The sequence below is a fragment of the Microtus ochrogaster genome, linkage group LG4 (assembly GCF_000317375.1).
Source record: "Microtus ochrogaster isolate Prairie Vole_2 linkage group LG4, MicOch1.0, whole genome shotgun sequence".
NCBI lineage: Eukaryota > Metazoa > Chordata > Mammalia > Rodentia > Cricetidae > Microtus > Microtus ochrogaster.
In genome coordinates this window covers 20,959,569-20,979,924 of record NC_022030.1, presented here as the reverse complement: position 1 = coordinate 20,979,924, position 20,356 = coordinate 20,959,569, and the positions used below count along the sequence as shown (strand labels likewise).

The 20,356-nt window shown below is 51.2% G+C and overlaps 2 protein-coding genes across 2 annotated transcripts in view; one reads left to right on the top strand and one right to left on the bottom strand.

Moving 5' to 3' along the window:
- Positions 1–102: 102 nt before the first annotated feature.
- Positions 103–13,559, bottom strand: LOC101985269 (cytochrome P450 2S1). Its single transcript, XM_005361168.3, has 9 exons — positions 13,291–13,559; positions 11,960–12,125; positions 9,089–9,238; positions 7,194–7,354; positions 6,936–7,115; positions 5,887–6,028; positions 3,911–4,098; positions 1,604–1,745; positions 103–1,435 (listed from the first exon to the last, which is right to left on the bottom strand). The coding sequence occupies exons 1-9, from the start codon at positions 13,465–13,467 to the stop codon at positions 1,239–1,241; spliced, it is 1,503 nt and encodes a 500-aa protein (XP_005361225.1). The 5' UTR covers positions 13,468–13,559; the 3' UTR covers positions 103–1,238.
- Positions 13,560–16,659: 3,100 nt separating this feature from the next.
- The window catches only part of LOC101984976 (carcinoembryonic antigen-related cell adhesion molecule 1-like), a 121,523-nt gene continuing 117,826 nt past the window's right edge, over positions 16,660–20,356 (top strand). The window contains exons 1-2 of the mRNA XM_005361167.2: positions 16,660–16,698; positions 17,790–18,140. Coding sequence (XP_005361224.2) covers positions 16,660–16,698; positions 17,790–18,140 — 390 coding nt within the window. The remainder of the gene's footprint in view (positions 16,699–17,789; positions 18,141–20,356) is intronic.

Sequence of the window (20,356 nt, the reverse complement as noted above, 5' to 3'; positions counted from 1 at the left end):
AGGTGGGCGGTGACCGTGTTTTTCAGCTCCCTCCCAGCCTCAGGGGAGGGGCGACTCCCCCATCCCCAACCCTTACTCAGAACACAAGCAGAGGGGGTCCAGTCCTGGGCCAGAAACAAACTTTTATTGCAAAACGGGGACTTCGAAGCCACAAAGAGGTCAGGTATGGCCTCTGTCCTGTTATGGAGGGGCAGAAACCATCCCCCCTTCCAGGGGACCGGCTAGGAAATGGTTGGATGGAGATTTAAAAATTTTTGTTTTTTGAGCAGTGCTGGGGATTGAATTGTAGGCGTCATGAATGCTAGGCAAGTGCCCTGCTCCTGAGCTACATCTCCAGCCCCCGATGGGGACTTTGATGCCAAATAAAGTCAGGATGTGTTTGAGAGCAGAGCCCTGATTAATCTTGAGTACATAAACATGGCTGGGCAAGCTTCTCCTTGGGGTAGCTGGTCCTCATTTGTACAAGATCTGTGTGCACAATTACAGGCCAGGAAACATTTATATTTGGGAAAACTTGTTGCAGGGAGTGTGTTCAATGAACAAGGGCGTGGAGGTAGCCGGGAATAGTTTTGCCATCATGGTGTATCTCAGTAGGAAGAAATTCGGAAGAGCCAAGACATTGTCACATATGGTTCGGCTGTGTGGACAGCTGGCTGGTGGCCATAGGTGGAGGTACTCATGTGCCTGCATGGTGGTGAGGTCATCATGGGAATAGACAGGGACATCGCTCTGGCTGGGATGTGACCCCAGCTGGGACATGCTGTTTTCTATGGCAGGGACCCAGCGACAGCGGTGACAGACAGAGAGGACATATGAATCCTGAACATGGTTGGGCTGTCTGTGTGGCTGTGTGGGTGGTAGCTGGGTTGGGATTGGAGCACAGGGAGCCGTGTCGTGGATGGGCTTGGTGGGGAATCTAATAGGATGCGTGTGGGTTCAGAAGGCGTGTATGACATTTGTGTAGTCTGAAAGCCTATGCAGCCCCTTAGTGGTGCATCCCTGTAATTCCAGAGCTCAGGAATCTGAGGCAGGAGGATCACAAGTTTGAGACCTGCCTGTGCTACATAGCGAGACCCTGGTTCAGATAGCCTTCTCCAAAAAAAGCATATACATCAGTTGCCTTGTTGTGTAGGGGAGTGTGGTGCCTGGTCACATGGTGTGCGGTATGGTGTAGCTCCTGAGACACCTGGTTCACACACCCCCTTGAGGCGACCATCCCAGGTGGCTCCCATCCTTCTTCATCTGGACTGGTCACCCATGGGCCAGAGCTGCAGTTGGAAGTCTGGGGGGATGTTGAAAAGTCCACTGACGGCTGGCTGCAGGCTCAAGTCACCTAGTGGGCACGGCGTCTCCAGGGAGAAGGCTTGGAGGATAGCGGTGAAGAAAAGCCAGAGCTCCGCCTTAGCTAGGCCTTCTCCCAGACAGACTCGTTTACCTGGTGGTGGAGGGGGACCTGAGTCAGCTGTGCTCACATCTGGGCCCATGGAGTGGGGGAGTCAACAGGGACCCTGGGGTGCAGGAAAGCGCTGCCCCTACTAGCACTGACACCCACTGGTTATAAGCAATCGGCACCCTTTGGTTACCCCTAAGATCCAGTAGATACCTAAGGAGAAGGGCAGGAAGGCTTCGTGTTTCCTCAAATGGCCATCCGTGTCCAGGAAGCGGTCTGGGTGGAATTCTTCTGGGTTCTGGAAAACCTTGGGGTCATGCAGTACAGAGCCGATCAGGGGGAAGACTTCAGTGCCCTGGGGAACAAGATGAAAGTTCACACACTTGGTTTCCTAGATTGATACTTTTAATATAACTTACTTTAAAAAATAAAAATTTAAAATCAGATTTATTTGTTTTGTTTGAGACAGAATTTCTTTAGAAATCCTGGAATTAGCTGTCCTGGAACTAGCTCTTATAGACCAGGCTGACCTCGAACTCACAGAGATCCGCCTGCCTCTATCTCCACTGCGGTGGTGGCGCACACCTTTAATCCCAGCACTCGGGAGATAGAGGCAGGCAGATCTCTGTGAGTTCGAGGCCAGCCTGGTCTACTTAGTGAGACCCTGTCTCAAACAAAAAAGCAAACAACCAAACCCAAACATGCTGTCAGCATTTAAGTAAATGCCTCTGTGTCTCTCACTCTCTCTTTCCTCCCATTTACTCTTACTTTCTCTAAAGACAGGGGCTCACTATGTAACCCAGGCTAGCCTTCAACTTTTAGCAATTCTACTGCCTTAGTTTCAGAGTGCTGGTATAACAGGCATCTGCCACCACATTGGGATAGCCAAATCTTTCTTTGGACACTCATCCACACTGCTCATCCACACTGCCATGCGTGTGACAGTTGCACACGATACCCTCCCTCCTGTCCACTTTCCTTGAATCTCTGGAAAGCAGGAAGGAGATAATAATACCCCCAATTTAAAGACAGGGAATCTGGATGTGGCAGCACATGTCTGTAATCTCAACACTCGGGAGGCTGAGACAGGGAGATGGCAAGTCTGCAAGTTCAAGGCCAGCCCGGCCTACTTCATAAGATCTTATTTCAAAAGAAAAAGAAAGAAAAAAAGGGCACGTGTCTAGGGATGTAAGCGGTGGAACACTTGCCGAACATGTGAGAGGCGCTGGGTTCAACCCCTACTACTCCACGGCATGGATGGTAAAAGATGAGGAAGCTAAGGCCTGGAGCTCAAACAGTAGCCAAAGGAAAGCCCTGGTAAGCCTAGCAGAGCGTGTTATTTTTACACTGTTTTGAAAACTTGGGAGTATGTTGTGATTCTGAGATTAAGCTGTGCTATCTGAAGTCACCTCTCTGGGGAATGTCTCCGAGAGGCAAAGGCAAGGGTGTGTGTGGGAGGGCTGTCCATGAAGGCCACAGCCAGGCAGGGCTGCAGCCTCTTGGGCCAGACTAGAGCTTGTGTATCCTTGGAGCTACGGTTCTCAACCTCCCTAACCCTGTGACCCTTTACTGCAGGTCCTTATGTTGTGGAACTTACACTATATTTACACGTAAAACTATTTCATTGCTACTTCATAACTGTAATGTTGCTGCTGTTATGAATCGTACATAATATTAGTATCTGATATGCAAGATATCTGATATGTGGCCCCGTGAAAGGGTCATTCGACTCCCAGGTTGAGAACCGCTGCCTTAGAGGGTGAAGGCAGGCCGGAGGAGTTCTTGGCTAAGCAGTCTGGCCCACGGGTTGTGAGCTGGGAAGCTGAAGCAAAAAGTGTCATTGGACTGTTGTTAAATAACAGACAGGCAGGTAGAAGTGGTTAAAGTTTAGGTCCTGGTTCAAGTCCTGTCTTCCTACTTGAGGGCTTGGTGCGTTCATACAGATGTTTTTCCGATGTGTAAAATGGGTGTGATAATTACACAGGATTGTTTTGGAAACAAAATAACTAAAAGAAAGCATCCAAAGCAACAGCTGGCACACCGCAAAGGGTATGTTTGATTCATATTATTATGACATTGTGGCTGCCCTTTCTAAGTCCACAGGGCACCCACCCACCAACAGCTGGGTAGGTGTTCCACAAGCATTATCTTTCAAGTCCAAATGGATATTATTATTACCCCAAATTTATAAGAGGTGTATCTTGAGGTTCAGTGGATAAAGTAATTTGTTCAAGTTCCAGCTAAGAAAACAGCAGGGCTGAAAACAGATTTGGTTCTAGAAGGAGCCGCTGCCACTGTTATCTCAGGACTGAGGATATGTCGCCCCCTGGTGGCTGTATGCCCGAAGTGCTTTTCAGTTGGGGCCAGAGAGAAACGGGTGGTGGTGGGGAGGATCCAGACAGACAGAGAAATCAGCATCAGGGGACTTTTCGACATCGCCCCAGACTTTCAGCTGCAGCGCTGCCCCCCGGGTCTGTCCCCAGGGCAGAGATAACTGCTCTGGCTGTGCCATCCACCCACCTGCGGCAGTGTGTATCCGCGGAAGCAAGTGGTCCTCGTGAGCGTATGGGGCATTCCCATGGGCACCAGTGCCAGGAGCCGCTGCGCCTCGTGTAAAACTGCATCGGTGTAAGGGAGGCGAGCGCGATCGCTCAGACTCGGAGCCCTGCCGGGTCCCAGCTCCTGGATCAACTCTTCCCGAACTCGCTCTGCATGCAAGAGGAGGGTTGCCGGTCAAGGGTGGGATGGACACCCTGATTCTCCTGGAAGCCTCATCTTGTGCAGCGGTGGTTTGGGGGTGATGCTGGCAGCACGCACGGAGCAGAGCAAGGCCTGGGGTCTTGTTCGTCCTAACTAAATGCTGGGGTTACTGCTTTGCACGGCACACCTGGATGGTGACTCCAACTGTGTGTGGTGGGGGTGGGGGCGGGGTGGGGGCGCAAGCGCACAAGTGTGCTTGGGTGCTGTAGCACTCTCCACCTTATTCCCTTGAGACAGTGTCTCTCACTGAACCTGGAGCTCGGCTGGCGGCCAGCAAGTCCCAGAGATTCTCCTGTCTCAGGTCCTCATCCCTTAGTGCTGGAGTTATAGTTAAGTACAGACATGCCATGCTTTTTACTGGTGGTGGGGATTTGAACTCGGGTCCTCACGCTTGTGCGGCAAGCGTTCTTACCCCCTGAACCGTCTCCCCAGCCCTGATTACAATTAATTATTTAATCTCCAGTTCTGATCCAATGTCTTGTGGAGCTTGGATCCATCTGTTTTTATGATCTTCGGCCCTTCCATGGTGACTTTAATATCTACCCCACCTCCCCCCGCCCCTTTCTCTACGTAGCCAAGGCTGGCATTCACTATGTAGAGAAGGCTAGCGGTGAACTTGTGGCAATCATCCTGCTTCAGGCTTTCTATGTGCTGGGATTACAGGCATGAGGTACTGTCCCTGTTCAACATCCCCTTTGAAATCAACTCTGTCTCCATTCTTCCTGTGCCTAGCTCAGTTTCCCAGCTAGAAGCTCAAGTCTGCCCCTGGACAAGACTGTCCTTCCTTCTGCTGCCCTCATCCCTATGTCTCCATAGCCTCGTCTAGCCCCAGGTTTCTGTCCACACGATCCTCTCTCTCTCTCTCTCTCTCTCTCTCTCTCTCTCTCTCTCTCTCTCTCTCTCTGTGTGTGTGTGTGTTGGAGGGGGTAGTTGGGAATGATACCTAGAGCCTCGTGGATACTAGGCAACCACTCTACCTTGAGCCATGCCCCCACCTCACCAGTGGGTTTGAAGCAAGGGCTCTTGAGCCCCCATACCCCTCCCCTGAGATTCTAGGCAAGAGTTCTGCCACTGAGCTACATCTCCTACAGTTCATCCCGTCGTGGCAGCTGGATGATTTTCTAAAACACAGCTTTAAACTGAGTGTGGTCTTTCTCATCTATAAAACTCAGTTGAGCCAGGAAGCTGAGTTAGAGGCCATCCTGGGCTATAACAGTGAGTAGCAGGCCAGCTTGGGCTATGGAGTAAGACTTTATCTCAAATAAAAATCAATCACCGAATAAATGCAAATGTAATTACGTCTTCCCTGCTCAAGGTCCTTCTGTGCACAGCTCCCCACAACTGGGGACAAGGCACATGATAAAGCTGACAAGGTGTCACAGGTATGTTGTGTTCCGCCGTCCACTGTCGCTCGCTCAGACCATGCTCAGAAGCTCCATCCCCACTTGGGGAACCCTAAACTCTGGGCTTATTTTCTTTCTTTTTTTTTTGGGGGGGGGGCTCATTTTCATTTTCCTGCACAATCTGCCCATCACTTGGGTGTCTGAAACCTGGCTGGTGGGAACAGCTTCTCTTTTGGTTTTTCAAGACAGGGTTTGTCTGTAGCTTTGGAGCCTATCCTGGAACTCTCTGTAAGAGCAGGCTGGCCACAAACTCAGAGATCTGCTTGCCTCTGCCTCCTGAGTGCTAGGATTAAAAGCATGTGCCACCACTGCCCGGCAGGAACGATTTCTTACGTTGCACCTGAGGGTATTTCATCAGGAGCAGGAGGGCATAGCGGATGGTGGCACCGACGGTCATTGTCCCAGCAAACAGCAGGTAGGTGACTGTCATCAGCAAGTTCTTCTCGGTGAATTCTGTGCCCGGCTCCTGTTTCTCCTGAGCAGTAAAAGAAATGTTTGGGACTAGTTGAGAAATGAGGAACTGTTATTTGAGTCAGACAGAGATTCAGGATTTAATTTTTTTTTCTTTTTTAGATAGGGTTTCTCTGTGTAGCTTTGGAGCCTGTCCTGGAACTATCTTTTGTGGCCTTGAACTCAGAGATTTACCTGCTTCTGCCTCCCGCATGCTGGGATTAAAGGCGTGTGTCACCACTGCCTGACAATCTTTTTTTTTCTTTTGTGTGTGGGTTTGTGTGTGCCGTGGCATGCATGTGGAGGTCAGAGGACAACTTGCAGGAGTCGGTTCTGTCCTTGCACTGTGTGGCTCCAAGGCAGTCAGGCTTGGTGTCAAACACCTTTACCCACTGAGACATGCCATCGTCCATTCCCCCTGCTTTGACAGGGTCATATGTAGCCCAGGCTGGCCTTAAGCTTGCTAAATAGCTGAAGATGATTTTCTGCCTCTACATCCCAGGTGCTGGTATGACAGGTGTGAATTACCATTCCCGGGTCACGTGACACTGGGAGTAGAACCCAGGGCTTCCTGCACGCTAGGCAGAGACATAAGGGTAGAGAAAGAGACCTGAAGGTTTAGCCCTTGGGAGGCAGAAGCAGAGGGATCTCTGCAAGTTTCAGGCCAGTCTGGGCTACAGAGTGAGTTCTGGACCAGCCTGGGCTATAGAGTAAGACATCTCACCAAAACTAAAAAGGAAAGAGATCGATGGAAATCCTCAGGATTTCCCGAAAAAAAGCACTGTAAAGCAGGCTAGACCGAAGAAGGGACAGTCTCTTCCCCCAGCAAAGTTAGCCATTTCCGGTCCCACCCTGAGTTCAGCCCAGGGATGAGGACTCAGCAGATGCTAAGTAAACAGACGATCAGGCAGGCCATAGCCAAGTTTCCACACCTGTGCCATCTTCAGCAGGAAGGCATCAACGACATCACGGGCAGGACCTGAAGTGTGGGTGCTTCCCTGGTGTCGCTGTACCTGCTGGACAGCGAAGGCAGCCAGGGTGCCCAGGTGGCGCTGCAGCTGCGTGTGTGGGCCCGGCAAGGGCTGCAGTAGCCAGGAGAACATCTCGTAAGCCTGTGGGTGCAGAAGGCAGCTTGTTCTCAGTGTGCTCGGTAGGAATCACTGAGGCTGGAGAAGACTTCGACCATTTACCTGGCCCCACGGGGAACTGATCGCCAACAAGGTACCACTTGCTGCCTGGATCACAGCCTGGAACTCTTTATCTTCATAGGGCAAACGGGCGCCAAAGACGAGGGAACAGATGACATTAGAGGTGGCCTGGGCCAGCAGCACGGAAGGGTTGAATGGTCGTCCTGGGAGTCATGGATGGCGGGGGTTGGGGGAGAGGGAGAGAGAAGACTGGATCAGCTGAAGACATGGGCACAAAGAGAGTTAGGGCTAGGTGTGGTGACTCACACCTGTAACCCTGGCCTTTGACACATCGAGGCACGAGAATTGCTGGGAGTTCAAAGACAGCCAGGGCCACACAGTAAGTTGTGCTTCAAGAAACAAAAACAACAAAAGTTGATGCCCGTCTCCGGGTCATACATTTGTGGTCTTGACCAGCCAGGAGCAAATCAAGAATGGATGATGTTGAGAAAGGCAAGAGTTTTGTTCAGAAGTGTGCCTGGTGCCCCAATGTGGAAAAGGTGGGCTAATGTAAGACTGGACCACATCTCCACGGTCTGTGTGAACGAAGACGGTCAGGCCGCTGGATTCTCTTACACAGAAGCCAACATGAGCAAAGGTACCACCTGGGGAGGGTACCTGAGAGAACAGGTGGGGAATGCCAAAACAAGTACATCCTGGGAGCAAAGCGATGGAATGGAGGAGGAGGAAGGGCAGACCTAATAGCTTAACAAAAACGATGGAATGGAGGAGAGAGGGCAGATCTAATAGCTTATCTTGAAAAGGCCACTAACGAGTAACTCCACTGCCTTGTTTATTACATAACAAATGTCTCATGGCTTTCAATACGTACTATGAGTTAACTCAACAGCGCTTTTTGTTGGGCGGTCCTGATCCAAGTAAAGCTGGCTTGTACGTGGAAAGGTGGATGTGATCTTTCTGCATCAATACCATCATGCTCTCCCTTTCTCTAGAGGAGATTGGACTAAATTAGTAATCTTCCATTCTCTACAAGGATGGGGCTGTCACCGCAGACCTACTGACGGGTTTTGTATTTTGATTTATGTAACTGGGCATATGACTGTGTTTAAACAAGGGGAAAATTCTGTCACTGTCTCAGAAACAAGTTTCAGTTCGTGTTCACTGGCCCGTGACGGGCAATGGCTAACCGTCCAGAAGCAACTTGACAACACCGATTTAATTAGAATCCCCTATGTCCTTTCTTATTTTATGTGCACTGGTGTTTTGTATGTATGCATGTCTGTGTGAGGGTGTCGGATCCCCTGAAACTGAAGTTACAGACAGTTGTGAGCTGCCATGTGGGTCTGGGAATTGAATCGGGGCCTCTGGAAGAACAACCAATGCTCTTAACTACTGAGCCATCTCTCCAGCTCTGGGTGCTGCCTTTTTTTGCTGAGAGGCACTTACTGTGGCTTATGTATATTGACAAATAAAGAGTATTTAACACACACACACACACACACCCAAGACCCCCAAAAGAAGACAAAGAACAAAAGGAACCAGGTGTGGTAGCTGGCACCTGTAATCCCAGCACTTGGGGGTTGAGGTAGAAGGATTAGTCACCAGCTCCAGGCCAGCCTGGCCCTACTAGTGAAATTCCTCCATCTTAAACAAGACAAAGCAGGTAGGGGGTAAAGATGGAAGAAAGGAGAGAGGGGGAGGGAGAGAGAGAGAGAGGGGGGGGGGCTGGGCGAAGGCTGCCAATGTGCCAGGGACAGAGCCAGGGACAGAGAGAGCTGTTGTGGCACCCCCAGGTATGGAAGGATTCAGTCAGTGTGGAGGTGAGCAACCCCCTCCCACCTGGACCCCCATCAGATTCAACCCCCCCCCCCCGGGAACAATGGAGATGGTTCCTCTTCCTCTTGGCTGGAAGCATTTGCTGGCCCCTCCCTGCTGACCTTCTGTCTTCTGGAAGGCCTCCACCAGGTTCTGCACCTCTGCTTGGATCAGCTCCTCGCCTTCTCTCTTGCCCATGCCCAGGTCCCGTAGTGCGAGTAGGGTGAACTTCCTCAGCTGTTTCCACCGCTCCCCGTTGGCAAAGAAAACCCCTGCACAGAAGGCTGGATTCAAGAAGGAACTGGCTCCTTCCTCCCAGTGAGATGTTCCCAGGGCTCTGCCCTGAATCTGTACCAGCCTAGCAGGTGTGTGTGTGTCTGTGTGTTCTGTGTGTGTATGCGTGTGTGTGTGTGTGCTGAGAACTCAATAGGTGCTCCATAGGTGCATAAATGAATTAGATTTTTATCCTTTGAGCTTAAACCAGAGGAGACAGTCTCTTGAATGGGTGGCTACCCCTCCTCCATCACCTTTTCATCTCTCCTTGTCCCATCTGCCCATCCCAGCACATGGGGCAGATGAGGCCATGGTGAGAAAAGAAGGTTGGAAGTATGCTGTCTTCTCCTTTACCCACGACACCCATTCAGCACAGACCTCCCCTTCTGAGCTCAGTGCTATGACTCTTGTTGAAGGCTGGCTTGTAGTGCAGTTGGAAGCTGTCCTTGGCCCCCTCATGTCTGAAACTAGTTTGCAAACCGTTCCCCTTCCCACTTCAGCCCCACCATCCACCCGCTGAACAGAGCCTTAGGCCTCTCCGGCTCTTGTTTCTTCCAAATAGCATCTCTCGCTATGCTTAGTCTTTGCCCTGGTCCAGCTTGGCTCCTTCTTGGGCTTCCAGCCTTCAGTTCTACTCACTTTGCAGTCTTTCCCTGTTGGAAAGGCACAGCCCTCAGAAAACCAGAAGCCCAGCCACTCTGGTGTGACTCACAGGCTTGCAAGGTGGCCAGAGTCATGCTGACTTTAGCTTTATTAATCATCTGCTACAACATCTCTCATTTCCTCAAAGCATCATGGTCGCTCACCTCGACCTGGGCCCTTGCTGTTTTCTCTGTCTGTATCATGCTCATGGCCCTCCAACATTTTAGGAGCTCTTGACCATGAACCTAGGGCATTGCACATGATAATCTCTCTACCACTGAGCCACACCCAGCCCCTTACTGGGGGATTCTAGGCAGGGGCTCTACCACTGAGCCACACCCATGCCCCTTACTGGGGGATTCTAGGCAGGGGCTCTACCACTGAGCCACATCCAGACCCTCACTGGGGGACTCTGAGAGGACCCTACCACTTAAATACATCTCTAGCTGCAGCTTATCCTTTTATTTATTTTAAAAGATTTACTTTGTCAGGTGGTGGTGGTGGACACCTTTAATCCCAGCACTCAAGCAGAGGTAGGTAGATCTCTGTAGTTCAAGGTTAGCCTGATCTACAGAGCTAGTTCCTGGACAGTAAAAAAAAATCCGGTCTCAAAAAAAATTTACTTAACTTTATTCTTTATTTGTATGTTCATGTGTGTTTAAGTGCCTGGAGAGGCTGGAGAAGAGGCTGTCAGAGCCTCTGAAGTTGGAATACAGGCTGTTGTGAGCTGCCTGATATGGGTGCTGGGAACAAAATTCTCTAAGAGCAGCAAGTGTTCTTAACTGCTGAGCCATCTCTCCAGACCCCATTCTTTCACTTTTAATTGTCTATGATTTTTTTTGAGAGGGTCTTTCTATATAGCCCAGGCTAGCCTGAATTCCTAGCAATTCTCCTGACTCCGCCTATCAAGTACTTGAATTAAAGAGTAACGGCTCTCAGCTGCTTCACTGTGCTTGGTGAACTCCATCCTTTGTGTTTCAACCCAGACGGCACCTCTCTGAGAGGCCTGCCTCCAGTCCTGCCCCACTCCAGTTCAGCCCCCCCTCCATCCTGCTCTCAAAGCCTTCACAGTGAGAAGACACTGCATCCGCCTTGGTCAGCTCTGTTTTCTCAGTACCTAGGACAGGGACACGCACCAGGAGTCTGTGAGCTGAAGGAATGTGTCATCCTCTGTGTGTGAGCACAGGCATGTCCTGCATGGGACACAACTTCCCTTCCTCAGCGTGGGCATCCCACAGCAAACAGGCTGGGTCAGAGCCTGCCTGTGGATTCCTAGAATCCTAGCTATCCCCCCATGCTAGCTTGCCCCTCCCATACTGGCCAGTTCCTCTCCGTGTGGTTACTGTCTGATTGATGACAGGTCTGTCTGGATGCTCTAGGGGAAGTAGGCAGCGCTATCTTAGTCACCACCATGCTGCCAGGCTCTTCTGTACTCAGGGCTGTGCAATGCTACATATTCTGTCTGAACATGAAGAATTATTTCTACATTTAGGGCCCCCTAGCCTCTTCTTTCTCTTTTGGTTTGGGCATGGAAGTTGTGGCCTTACACAAACCAGGAGGAAGACATGCCTCCCCTGCCCCCCAGGCCTTCATTGGTGAAATCTCAGCAAACACTGCTGAGCCCCAGCCTCGCTGGGGGATTCTAGGCAGGGGCTCTACCACTGAGCCTCACCCCCAGCCCCTTACTGAGGGATTCTAGACAAGTAGTCTCTACAGAACATGACCCGTGACCATCACTGTGGGTTCTGTGCATGTCCTGTCACGGAACTATATATCCTTAGTTTTTAGAGGACGGGGGTCACACTGTCTTACGCTAAGTAGCCCAAGCTGGCCTTGAACTCACTATGTGTCCCAGGTTGGCCTGCCTATCAGTTCACAGACCACGGAGTAGTGATTACTATCACTGTAGGCTGCAAGCCCAGTTTCCACTGGATCCTCAGTGCAACCCTAAATGACAGTCACCATTATCATCCCCTTTCATAGAGAAAGAAAGCGAGGCACCAGTCACCTGCAAAACTAACCTCCACACCTGTAAGCGGGGCAGGACCCAGCAGCCCCCATTTGCTCTCATGACTCACCATGACCATCAAAAGTCTTGTCCAGCGTTGCCAACGTTCCTCGTCCGCTGAATTCCTCAGCCTGACCTCCCAGGGCCTCTCTTACGGCATCATGGCCAACCAGGACCACCACGCGGCGCCAGGGGCCCAGGTGTACAGTGAACACAGGCCCATACTTCTTACTTAGCTGGGGGCAGAAAGGGAGAAGAGGGTGGTGACTGGCCCCAGGGAGCTGCTTCTGCCAGGCAGGCTGCATTAGTTCCAAGCCCTGTCCTCGGGTAAGTCATGTGGTCTGGCTTTTGCCCCCTATACCAGGAACTGGTTCCCTTGCCACCCCAAGCAAAAATACCTGTTTGGGAAGTTGTTCTTTTTCTTGCATGGGAGTGTAGCGTAGGTTCTTCTTAAACACATCCTATGCCTTCCCTCTCACTTCCAGGCTCTAACCTCTGATCTTGGGGCCATCCACAATCAGCTTCCGTTTCCACCCCTTTCCCCAGTACCCAGCTACCCAGTTCAACCTCTGCTAAACCCTAAATCCCACAGCAGTTTCAGTGGAACATGCGTCCCATCTCTCCCTTAGACGCCCACCCCCTTTTTCTGTCCTTAAATGTCCCTCAGAATATTTTTGAATGGAATGCTTCATCCCCCACTACCCCAGGCAGGTTGGGACTGCCTCCCCATCCTCCCACCCGGTGGCAGGAACTCCCAGCTCCCTCCTAGCTGAGCTACACCCATCCTCCCACTCCGGGAGTCTCTGAGGCAGATTCCTTTAGCCCAGGATGCTCTCTGCTCAGCCCCCTCCAGCCTTCACAGGCTTCCAGATGTTTCCCTCCCAACAGGGATACTGGGCACAAACTCGTCCACTACCATCCTTGCTTTAGAGAGTGCCTGCTTTACAGTTTTGGTTCCAGCTCACTACCTTCCCAGTATTCTGTGGGTTCTTGAGACCTGGGACCCCTGCCCCTCTGGGCCCCGGTCCCATTTCTTTCTAGATCTCTATGAGCTGTGTTCCCCCCACTTCTAGTCTCTTTCCCAGGACATTTCGTCCCCCCCCCTTTTTTTTTAGCACAGAACTACCTGCCCCTGCCCCCCTTGCCCCTTCAGGGATCACTTTCCCCCTTGGTCCTGCCTCCAGGACTGCGTGAGCTCTGCCCTTCTCAACCTGGGCACCCTCCCTGGCTCACCCTCCAGTTCGCTTATTCATAGTCCCTTTGCCCCGAAGACCGCTGCCTCTACCTTTTTCCTAAGAAAGCCCAAGACTCTTGCAGAGCCCAGGCACTCAGGAGATCTCCACCACCACCTGCCCCCCCGCGCTCCCCCTCTCCTGTTAGGATGTTCCCACGTCCCCTCACCCGCAAGAGCCCGGAGTACAGCTCCCCGGGACGCAGCTGCAGGAGGTTCCCCAGCAGCGGCAGCGGGGTGGGCCCCGGAGGTAGATAGCCTCGGGCTGGTGTCCTGGGCAGTGCCAGCGCCAGCAGCAACAGCAGCAGCAACACCAGCAGTAGTGCCCAGGTGCTGGTTGCCTCCATCTCTGCAGGTCGACTCGGTCTCCACCTCCTAGATCCGCCGGGCCAGTTAGGGGCGGGAACGGGGCGGCTCCCTCCTCAACGAAATCAGGCGGAGGGGGGGGGGGGGGGGCGGGGCAGCCTCCTGCAAGGCGTCACTCCCCGCACCCGAATTTCTCCGGCCCGCAGACCCTAGAAGTCCCACACCAACGCACAAACGGATCTCCCAGGTCATCTAGATTTTCCTGGGGTTCAGAGGGCGGAGTCAATGACTTGGGCTCCAGGTAGGGCGTAGTAAGCAAACAAGAGGAACCTGGGAGCTGGAGACTTTGGCTGCCTGCAGGGGCCACACCTCGTGGGGCGGTGACCCTGCTTGGTTCTTCCTGGCTCCTGCCTCCTCCGGCTTATCTTGGTGTGCGTGCTTGCGTGCAAGTGTGGTGTCTTGGAGGCAGTTTCCTCCCGCATCCTACCTTCACTAACTAGGAGGGATTTGACATTCTGTTGTCCCTAGATTACAAGGTTCCATGACATAGTTATTCGACCTAGGTCAGTCTAGATTTGTCGAACCATTCTTTTATTTTGTTTTGAAACCCGGCCATAGGTTGCCCTGGCCGCCCTAGAACTCAGTGAGTAACTAAGGATGACCTTGAACTTCTTAATCCTCCCTCCTCCATTGCTCACTGGTGGGATTAAAAGGCTTGATCCATCAAGCCTGGTTTGTAGACTTTTTTTAAAAAATTAGTTTTTGAATGTGTATCTGTGTATTTGTGTCTCTCTGTGTGTGTTCATGTGTATGCTGGTGCTTATTCCTACATGGGTATTCACAGGCATTGACATCCCACAATTCCTATCGACTGTATTTATTTGGGCAGATTCTCTGAAATCCCTCCTCTAGCTGGCCAGCTTGCTCCAGGAGTCTCCTGACGTCGGTTCAAAAGGGGCTGGAGAGATGGCTCAGCGGTTAAGTGCATTGCCTGCTCTTCCAAAGGTCCTGAGTTCAATTCCCAGCAACCACATGGTGGCTCACAATCACCTGTAATGAGGTCTGGTGCCCTCTTCTGGCCTGCAGGCACAGACAGAATATTGTATACATAATAAATAAATAAAAAAAAACCACAAAAGTTCTATAAACTGGAGCCTATAAACTCCAGTCCTCGTATGGAAGTACTTATCTGCTCTGCCACCTCCGGGCCCTAATTTCCTTCTTATTAGCATATGCTAATGATACCTGTAATGCGTTTCGTTCTGGCATTTTCCTACACCACACACAATGCATTTTTATCCTATTCAACCTGTTACCCTCTCTTGTCCCACTCCCTCGGCATCCCCTTCCTCTTTCTACCTAGTCCCCTTTTCTGCTTTTGGTTAGTGGATTTGGATGACCTGATGAGCTTCATCGGGTTGCTTACGGGGCCTTAGCTGAGAGGTTGTTTACGGGAGCATAGACTCCTGATTCTGAGGCCACACCATTGAAGAGACTCTCTCTTCCAGGGACCATCTTAGGGCCCCGGGAGTCCTTCTCTCCTACCTCCATTCTCTCATTGATTCACTTAGAGCAATGGCTCACAACCTTCCTAATGCTGCAACCCTTTAGTTCAATTCCTCATGTTGTGGTGAGTCCCCCAAGTTTAAGATTATTTTCCTTGCTACTGTGAATCATAATGTTAATATCTGATAGTGGCGACCCATGGGTCGAGACTCACCGACTTAGCATCGCTTGCGTACCTGTTGGTGTCCGACAGGCGTCTTGAATCCACAGCTCTTGCTGTGCTGTGCCCCTTAGTAGAGCGGCTTGCCTGGATTTAACAGCTACTATATATTTGCATACAATCTGAAACAGGGCATTTAATAGGTATCATTTTTTTTTTTCACTGCTGGGAATAGAATCCTGGGTCTTGTGTGAGCTAGGCAAGTGCTCTACCACTGAGCCACAAACCCAGCCCCTCTCTGTGAGAAGCTCTGATGTGGGATTACCCTCTGTGTGCTGTGAATACCACTGTTGATACATAAACTGCTTTGGCCTATAGCAAGGGCAGAACTTAGGTAGGTGGGGGAAAACTAAGCTGAATGCTGGGAAAAAGGAGGCAGAGTCAGAGAGAAGCCATGAAGCCCCACCAGAGAGACAACGGAACTTTACCTGGTAATCCACAGCCATGTGGCGACACACAGATTAATAGAAATGGGTTAAATTAATATGTAAGAGCTAGCCAATAAGAAGCTAGAGCTAACAGGCCAAACAGTATTGCAAATAATTTGGTTTCTGTGTGATTATTTCTGGAGTCTGGATGGCCGGGAAATGAACACACAGCTTCCTACAACAAAGTTCTTACGAAACAAGATTTTGTTCTCCATTTGAGGATGTACTGTAAGCAACCTAGAGGAGGGCTGGGTTCTTCATTTCCATGTGCAAATGAGGATGAGATCAAAGAATCTGGAAGTACAAAGGCTTGAGAGGGTTAAGGCAGAATCAGACATTAGACAGCTGCTGGGTTAGTTGCTGCAGGATCCCTAGCCCAGCCTGGCGCGCGCGCACACACACACACACCTGCTGCACCAAAGATTGAGTAGGAGATAGGACATGGACTCTAGGGGTGTGGGGTGCCACTCGTAGGGCAAGACTCTGTTTTAGAAAAAATACTGTGTTTTATTTCTGTGCTAGGAAAGCACTATGAACTGATGCTTCCAGGAAGAAGCCATATCTGGGTGAAGATCCTGCAGGCTGAACTACAATTTCAGATTGTGAAGAGACAGAGTGTTGTGCGGTGTGAGTCAGAATGACGCCGGGCTATCTTTAGTTCCACTTAACAGCTGCTTACTAGCTCCACATCGGAGTTCACATCTTTGTGCTATTAGGTATAACTCTTAGAAGGTGTTAAACGCAGCAGACACAGGCTCCCACTACCCGGATCTTAGAGTGTTAGGAGATGGCATCTGAAGCCTATAAAGCTCTGCCTTATATTTGGTAAATGCGGTGGTTTATGGCTTTCTTTTGTTTTGTGACTATAAAAAGTTCATGGTCTCCTCCTCCACAGTGGAAGAGGCCATTAGGAACAGCCTGGATCCTTGTTTCCAGCCATGGAAGAGAAGTTCTTAAGACACTGAACAAAGATACCCAACTCTAGGACATTTGTCTTATGGGAGCAGCCGAAGAACAGGGCATAGAAGACTAGGGCAAGATAGAAGAGGCTGACACGGCCTCATCTGTGAGCATCTGACATGGACCAGCAGCAGCACCTGGAGCTTTCTAAGCAAAAGGTGCTGGTTAGCACCTGGTCCCCAGTCGACACCAGGATTCGTTCCTATCTCCCCCAGTGTCTACACTTAAGAACAGCCAAAGGGCACAGGAGGAAACAAAGTTATCAGGATGATCACTGGGCCAGATGCTCTTCCTAGTGCAAAATCAGGAGGGTAGAGTAGAAAGCCATTACTAGAAAGAGTAATGGGGATGGCTCATCCACTCCTGTTGTCTCTCCCCGATTGTCTAAGCTCCGCTTTTCAGAGTCACTGTCACAATGGTTTGCAAAAAGGCTGATCCTTCACTTGGCTGCTCCGTGTAGGGATCCTGCCGTGCTTAACCCAGCCACAGTGGTCGCCTCAGCTCGGAGCTCCCGCTGTCCAACACTGGGGGAGGATGGAAGTGAAGAAGAGTAGTCGCTAGTGTGCCCCCCCCCCCCCTTACTAGCCTGCCTGCCTGGCTACAGGAGTTGAAGGGGCTGAATGGCTTGGTGAGCTGTGCAGGGACTTGCAGGCAGCCAGGAGTTGTTGCTGTTTGTGCAAAGTTACCACCTCCTGGACCACCTCCATTCGAGGAGAGGGAGCACTGATCCTGTCTTGGGATCCAAACAGAGCCAGGACCAAACCTCCTCATCCTTCCCGGCGAAGGGAGTTCAGTTGCCCATGGAGAGCTGCTCCCCTCCTCCAGGCTGAAGATGAAGCATCCGCCCAGCCTGAGAGCGTGGCATCAGGCGCTCCCGCTTCCTCTCTGATAAGCACCAGGTGAGTTTACCCGTCTTGTACTGCTCACTTCTCCAGCACCTGTTCCAAGCTAGCCTCACGTTTCAGAGTCTTGAAAGGCTTGGGAGTCAGTGGAGGAGGGGCCACCTTGAGCCTTCTGCTGCAGGTGCCAGGATGTGGGGAGGATGAGCCTGGGACTCTGCCTCCCTTCTGCTCCTCAGGTTTGGGGACCCCCCCCCCAGGTTTAGGCTGCTGAGTAGAGGACATTGGAAGGGAGAGGAGGCACTCCCCACCCCGGTTTGGAGTCTGGACTCAATCCCCTAGAGAGCGGGGGTCCAGAGGGACAGTCCTCCCCCTCCACCTCACCGTCGTATTCATCATCATCCTTCTAGGCCTCGAAGCCCAGGTTATCGTGGCTCGGGGCCTTCCCGGAGCAAGATGAGAATGAAGGGGATGGGGAAGTCAAAGTGGCCGGGCAGCTGCCTGCCAGGCCGCCGTCCACCCCTGTGCCTCCTACAGCCAGCTGCCCTGGGGCGGGTAAATGCTTCGTATCCCTGGCTGCACGCGGTTGGAGATCTGCGCCCTCGGCCACAGGAGCCATGTTCTTTTCTTCCCAGGGTCAACCGCCTGTGCGGCCCATCACCGGGCTGCCTGTAGTTCTGCGGGCAAAGCACTCAGTAGAGACAGCGCAACAGAAGTATGAGGATGATGCCCGCTACCAGGCCAAATGTGGCCGGCCACCTGTACAAGGCTATGTCACCTGAGCTTGTGTTGTACTTGGTCCCTTAGGTCCTGCCTCCTAAAGGCTAGCAGGCCAAGATTCAGGTGGGAGCATGTTGGCCTTCTCACAGCATTGGCTGAGGGCAGGATTTTGTTTAAAAGAGAACTGCCCCATCTTTAACGGGGGTACACTCACCCGCAGACTGATTGGCCTATCAGCGAGTCTTCTGTTCTGTTCCTCACAAGGGGCACCCGGGTTCTCTGGCAGTAAGAGCAGGGGCAGAGCCGGACCCACCAGCCTCTCCCTGTGGCTGAGCAGGATGTTGAGTGTTAAACAACCCAGCCCTCTCCCCTGACCATCGGAGAGAAACACAGCCACTGAGTCAGGAGTCTGTTGAAGCAGGATCTCGTTTAATTGCATCAGGCAGGAACTTATATAGGCTGAGATAGGCGGTGGGAAGCCTGGGATGGCAGAGTAAAGAACAAGGGCCAGTAATATTCTGCGGTGGCTGGGCAGAAGCAGGCCTAGGTCAGGTAGTCAGAGGCGGGTCTCCAAAATTGAGCTAGGCTCAAGAAGTTACACTAGGTCTCACCAAACTCAAGTTAGGCTTAGGAAGTTACACTGGGCCTCATGCCCAGGCCTCATGAGGCCCAACAATAGTTGGCTTAGAAGAAATATCTCTTATTCCCTTTGGACCAAGAACGGTGACGCAGGACCTCAGAGACAATCCATTTTTACTCAAATGGTCATCTGGATTGGCATCACGTACCAGGAAGAGCTGTTACCAACCATGCTACCTATCTGAGTGGATAATGGTGATTTGTTCCAGGAACCTGCACCCCCTCCCACGTCACCTTTTCTTTCGGTTGATGGTCTGTTGGTTTATTCTAAGCTGGCTGTTATGTTGGACATTCTATTATTGTTTCAAAACATTCTTTTTTCTTTCTTTTCCTTTTTTGGTTTCTCGAATCAGGGTTTCTCTGTGTCACAGCCCTAGCTGTCCTGGAACTAGCTCTTGTAGACCAGGCTGGCTTCGAATTCACAGAGATCCGCCTGCCTCTGCCTCCCGAGTACTAGGATTAAAGGCGTGTGCCACCACCACCTGGCTTCCAAACATTCTTTTAGACATTTGTTGCTAGTGTTGGGCCTTTCTTCTCCTGCCATTCCTCCAACATTAGCTTTGTTTTCCTGTCTCTCCCTCATCTTCATTGCAGCCTTGCTCTGTCTGGTTTGGAAATTCTGAGGGCTGGTTGCGAAGATGCTGACGATAAGAGGCCCTGAGTTCCTTCTAACCCAGCAGGTGGAGATGTCAGAAGAAACTCCCTGGGACATGCGGTAGCCTCTTTCTGAGCCCCCCTGTGAGTGACAAATAAGTCCAAAGCATAACTCTCCAGCTGACATGAGAGAAAAGGCCAACAAGATTGGACGCAGAAGCACAATGACACGATGCCCACCAACCACACAGCACTTGCGAGGCGAGAAGACCAAAGTTCAAGGAAACCCTTGAACAGGGTGAGCAAGGCCAGTCTGGGGGCTGCTTGAGACCCCGTCTCAAAAACCAAAATGGAACAGAAGAAAAAAACCTAAGGAAGGAGAAAGCATTCAAGATAACCACCCTCTGGTGTACCAGGTGGTTTTGTTTGATAATTAGGGTAACTTGCAATCATTTGAGAAAATGTGGAGACCGAACTAAAGGTCACCGGACTTTATGCTTTCCTCGATAAGGGAGTGTTTGATTTCCCTGTGGCCAAGTCAGAGTCGTAGGTAGTAAAGCGAGAGAAGGTGAGTTGGGGCCTGCTTTAGCTGGAATTAGAAACGAAATGATAAAATTGTACAAGAATCTGATGGAGTTCAGAACATAGAAGATGGTTACTCAGGGCAGGGGTGCCCTCCAGTCACGTGCTCAGTCATAAGCCAAAAATGTCTTTGGTTCTGTCCTGGCTAGAGGCTGGTAGTGTCTGGTGCTGTGCTCCCTGGTCTGGTTCCTAAAGATTTTAGGGTTACTTCTTCAGAAATGGGAAATGGTGGGACCAGGTGGCAGAAACATGCCAGACAGGGCTGGGACCCCAGGGCAGCCATTCCTTGGCTGTCTTTGTTGAAGGCCAGGAATGCCAACTCATCCCCTCCCCATACTACACCCCAGTTTCTGGCATAAGTACTTTATTGTATTTATTTATTGTAATTTATTAATTGAGACAGTCTCTCTATGTTGCCCTCGCTGTCCTAGAACTCACTCGA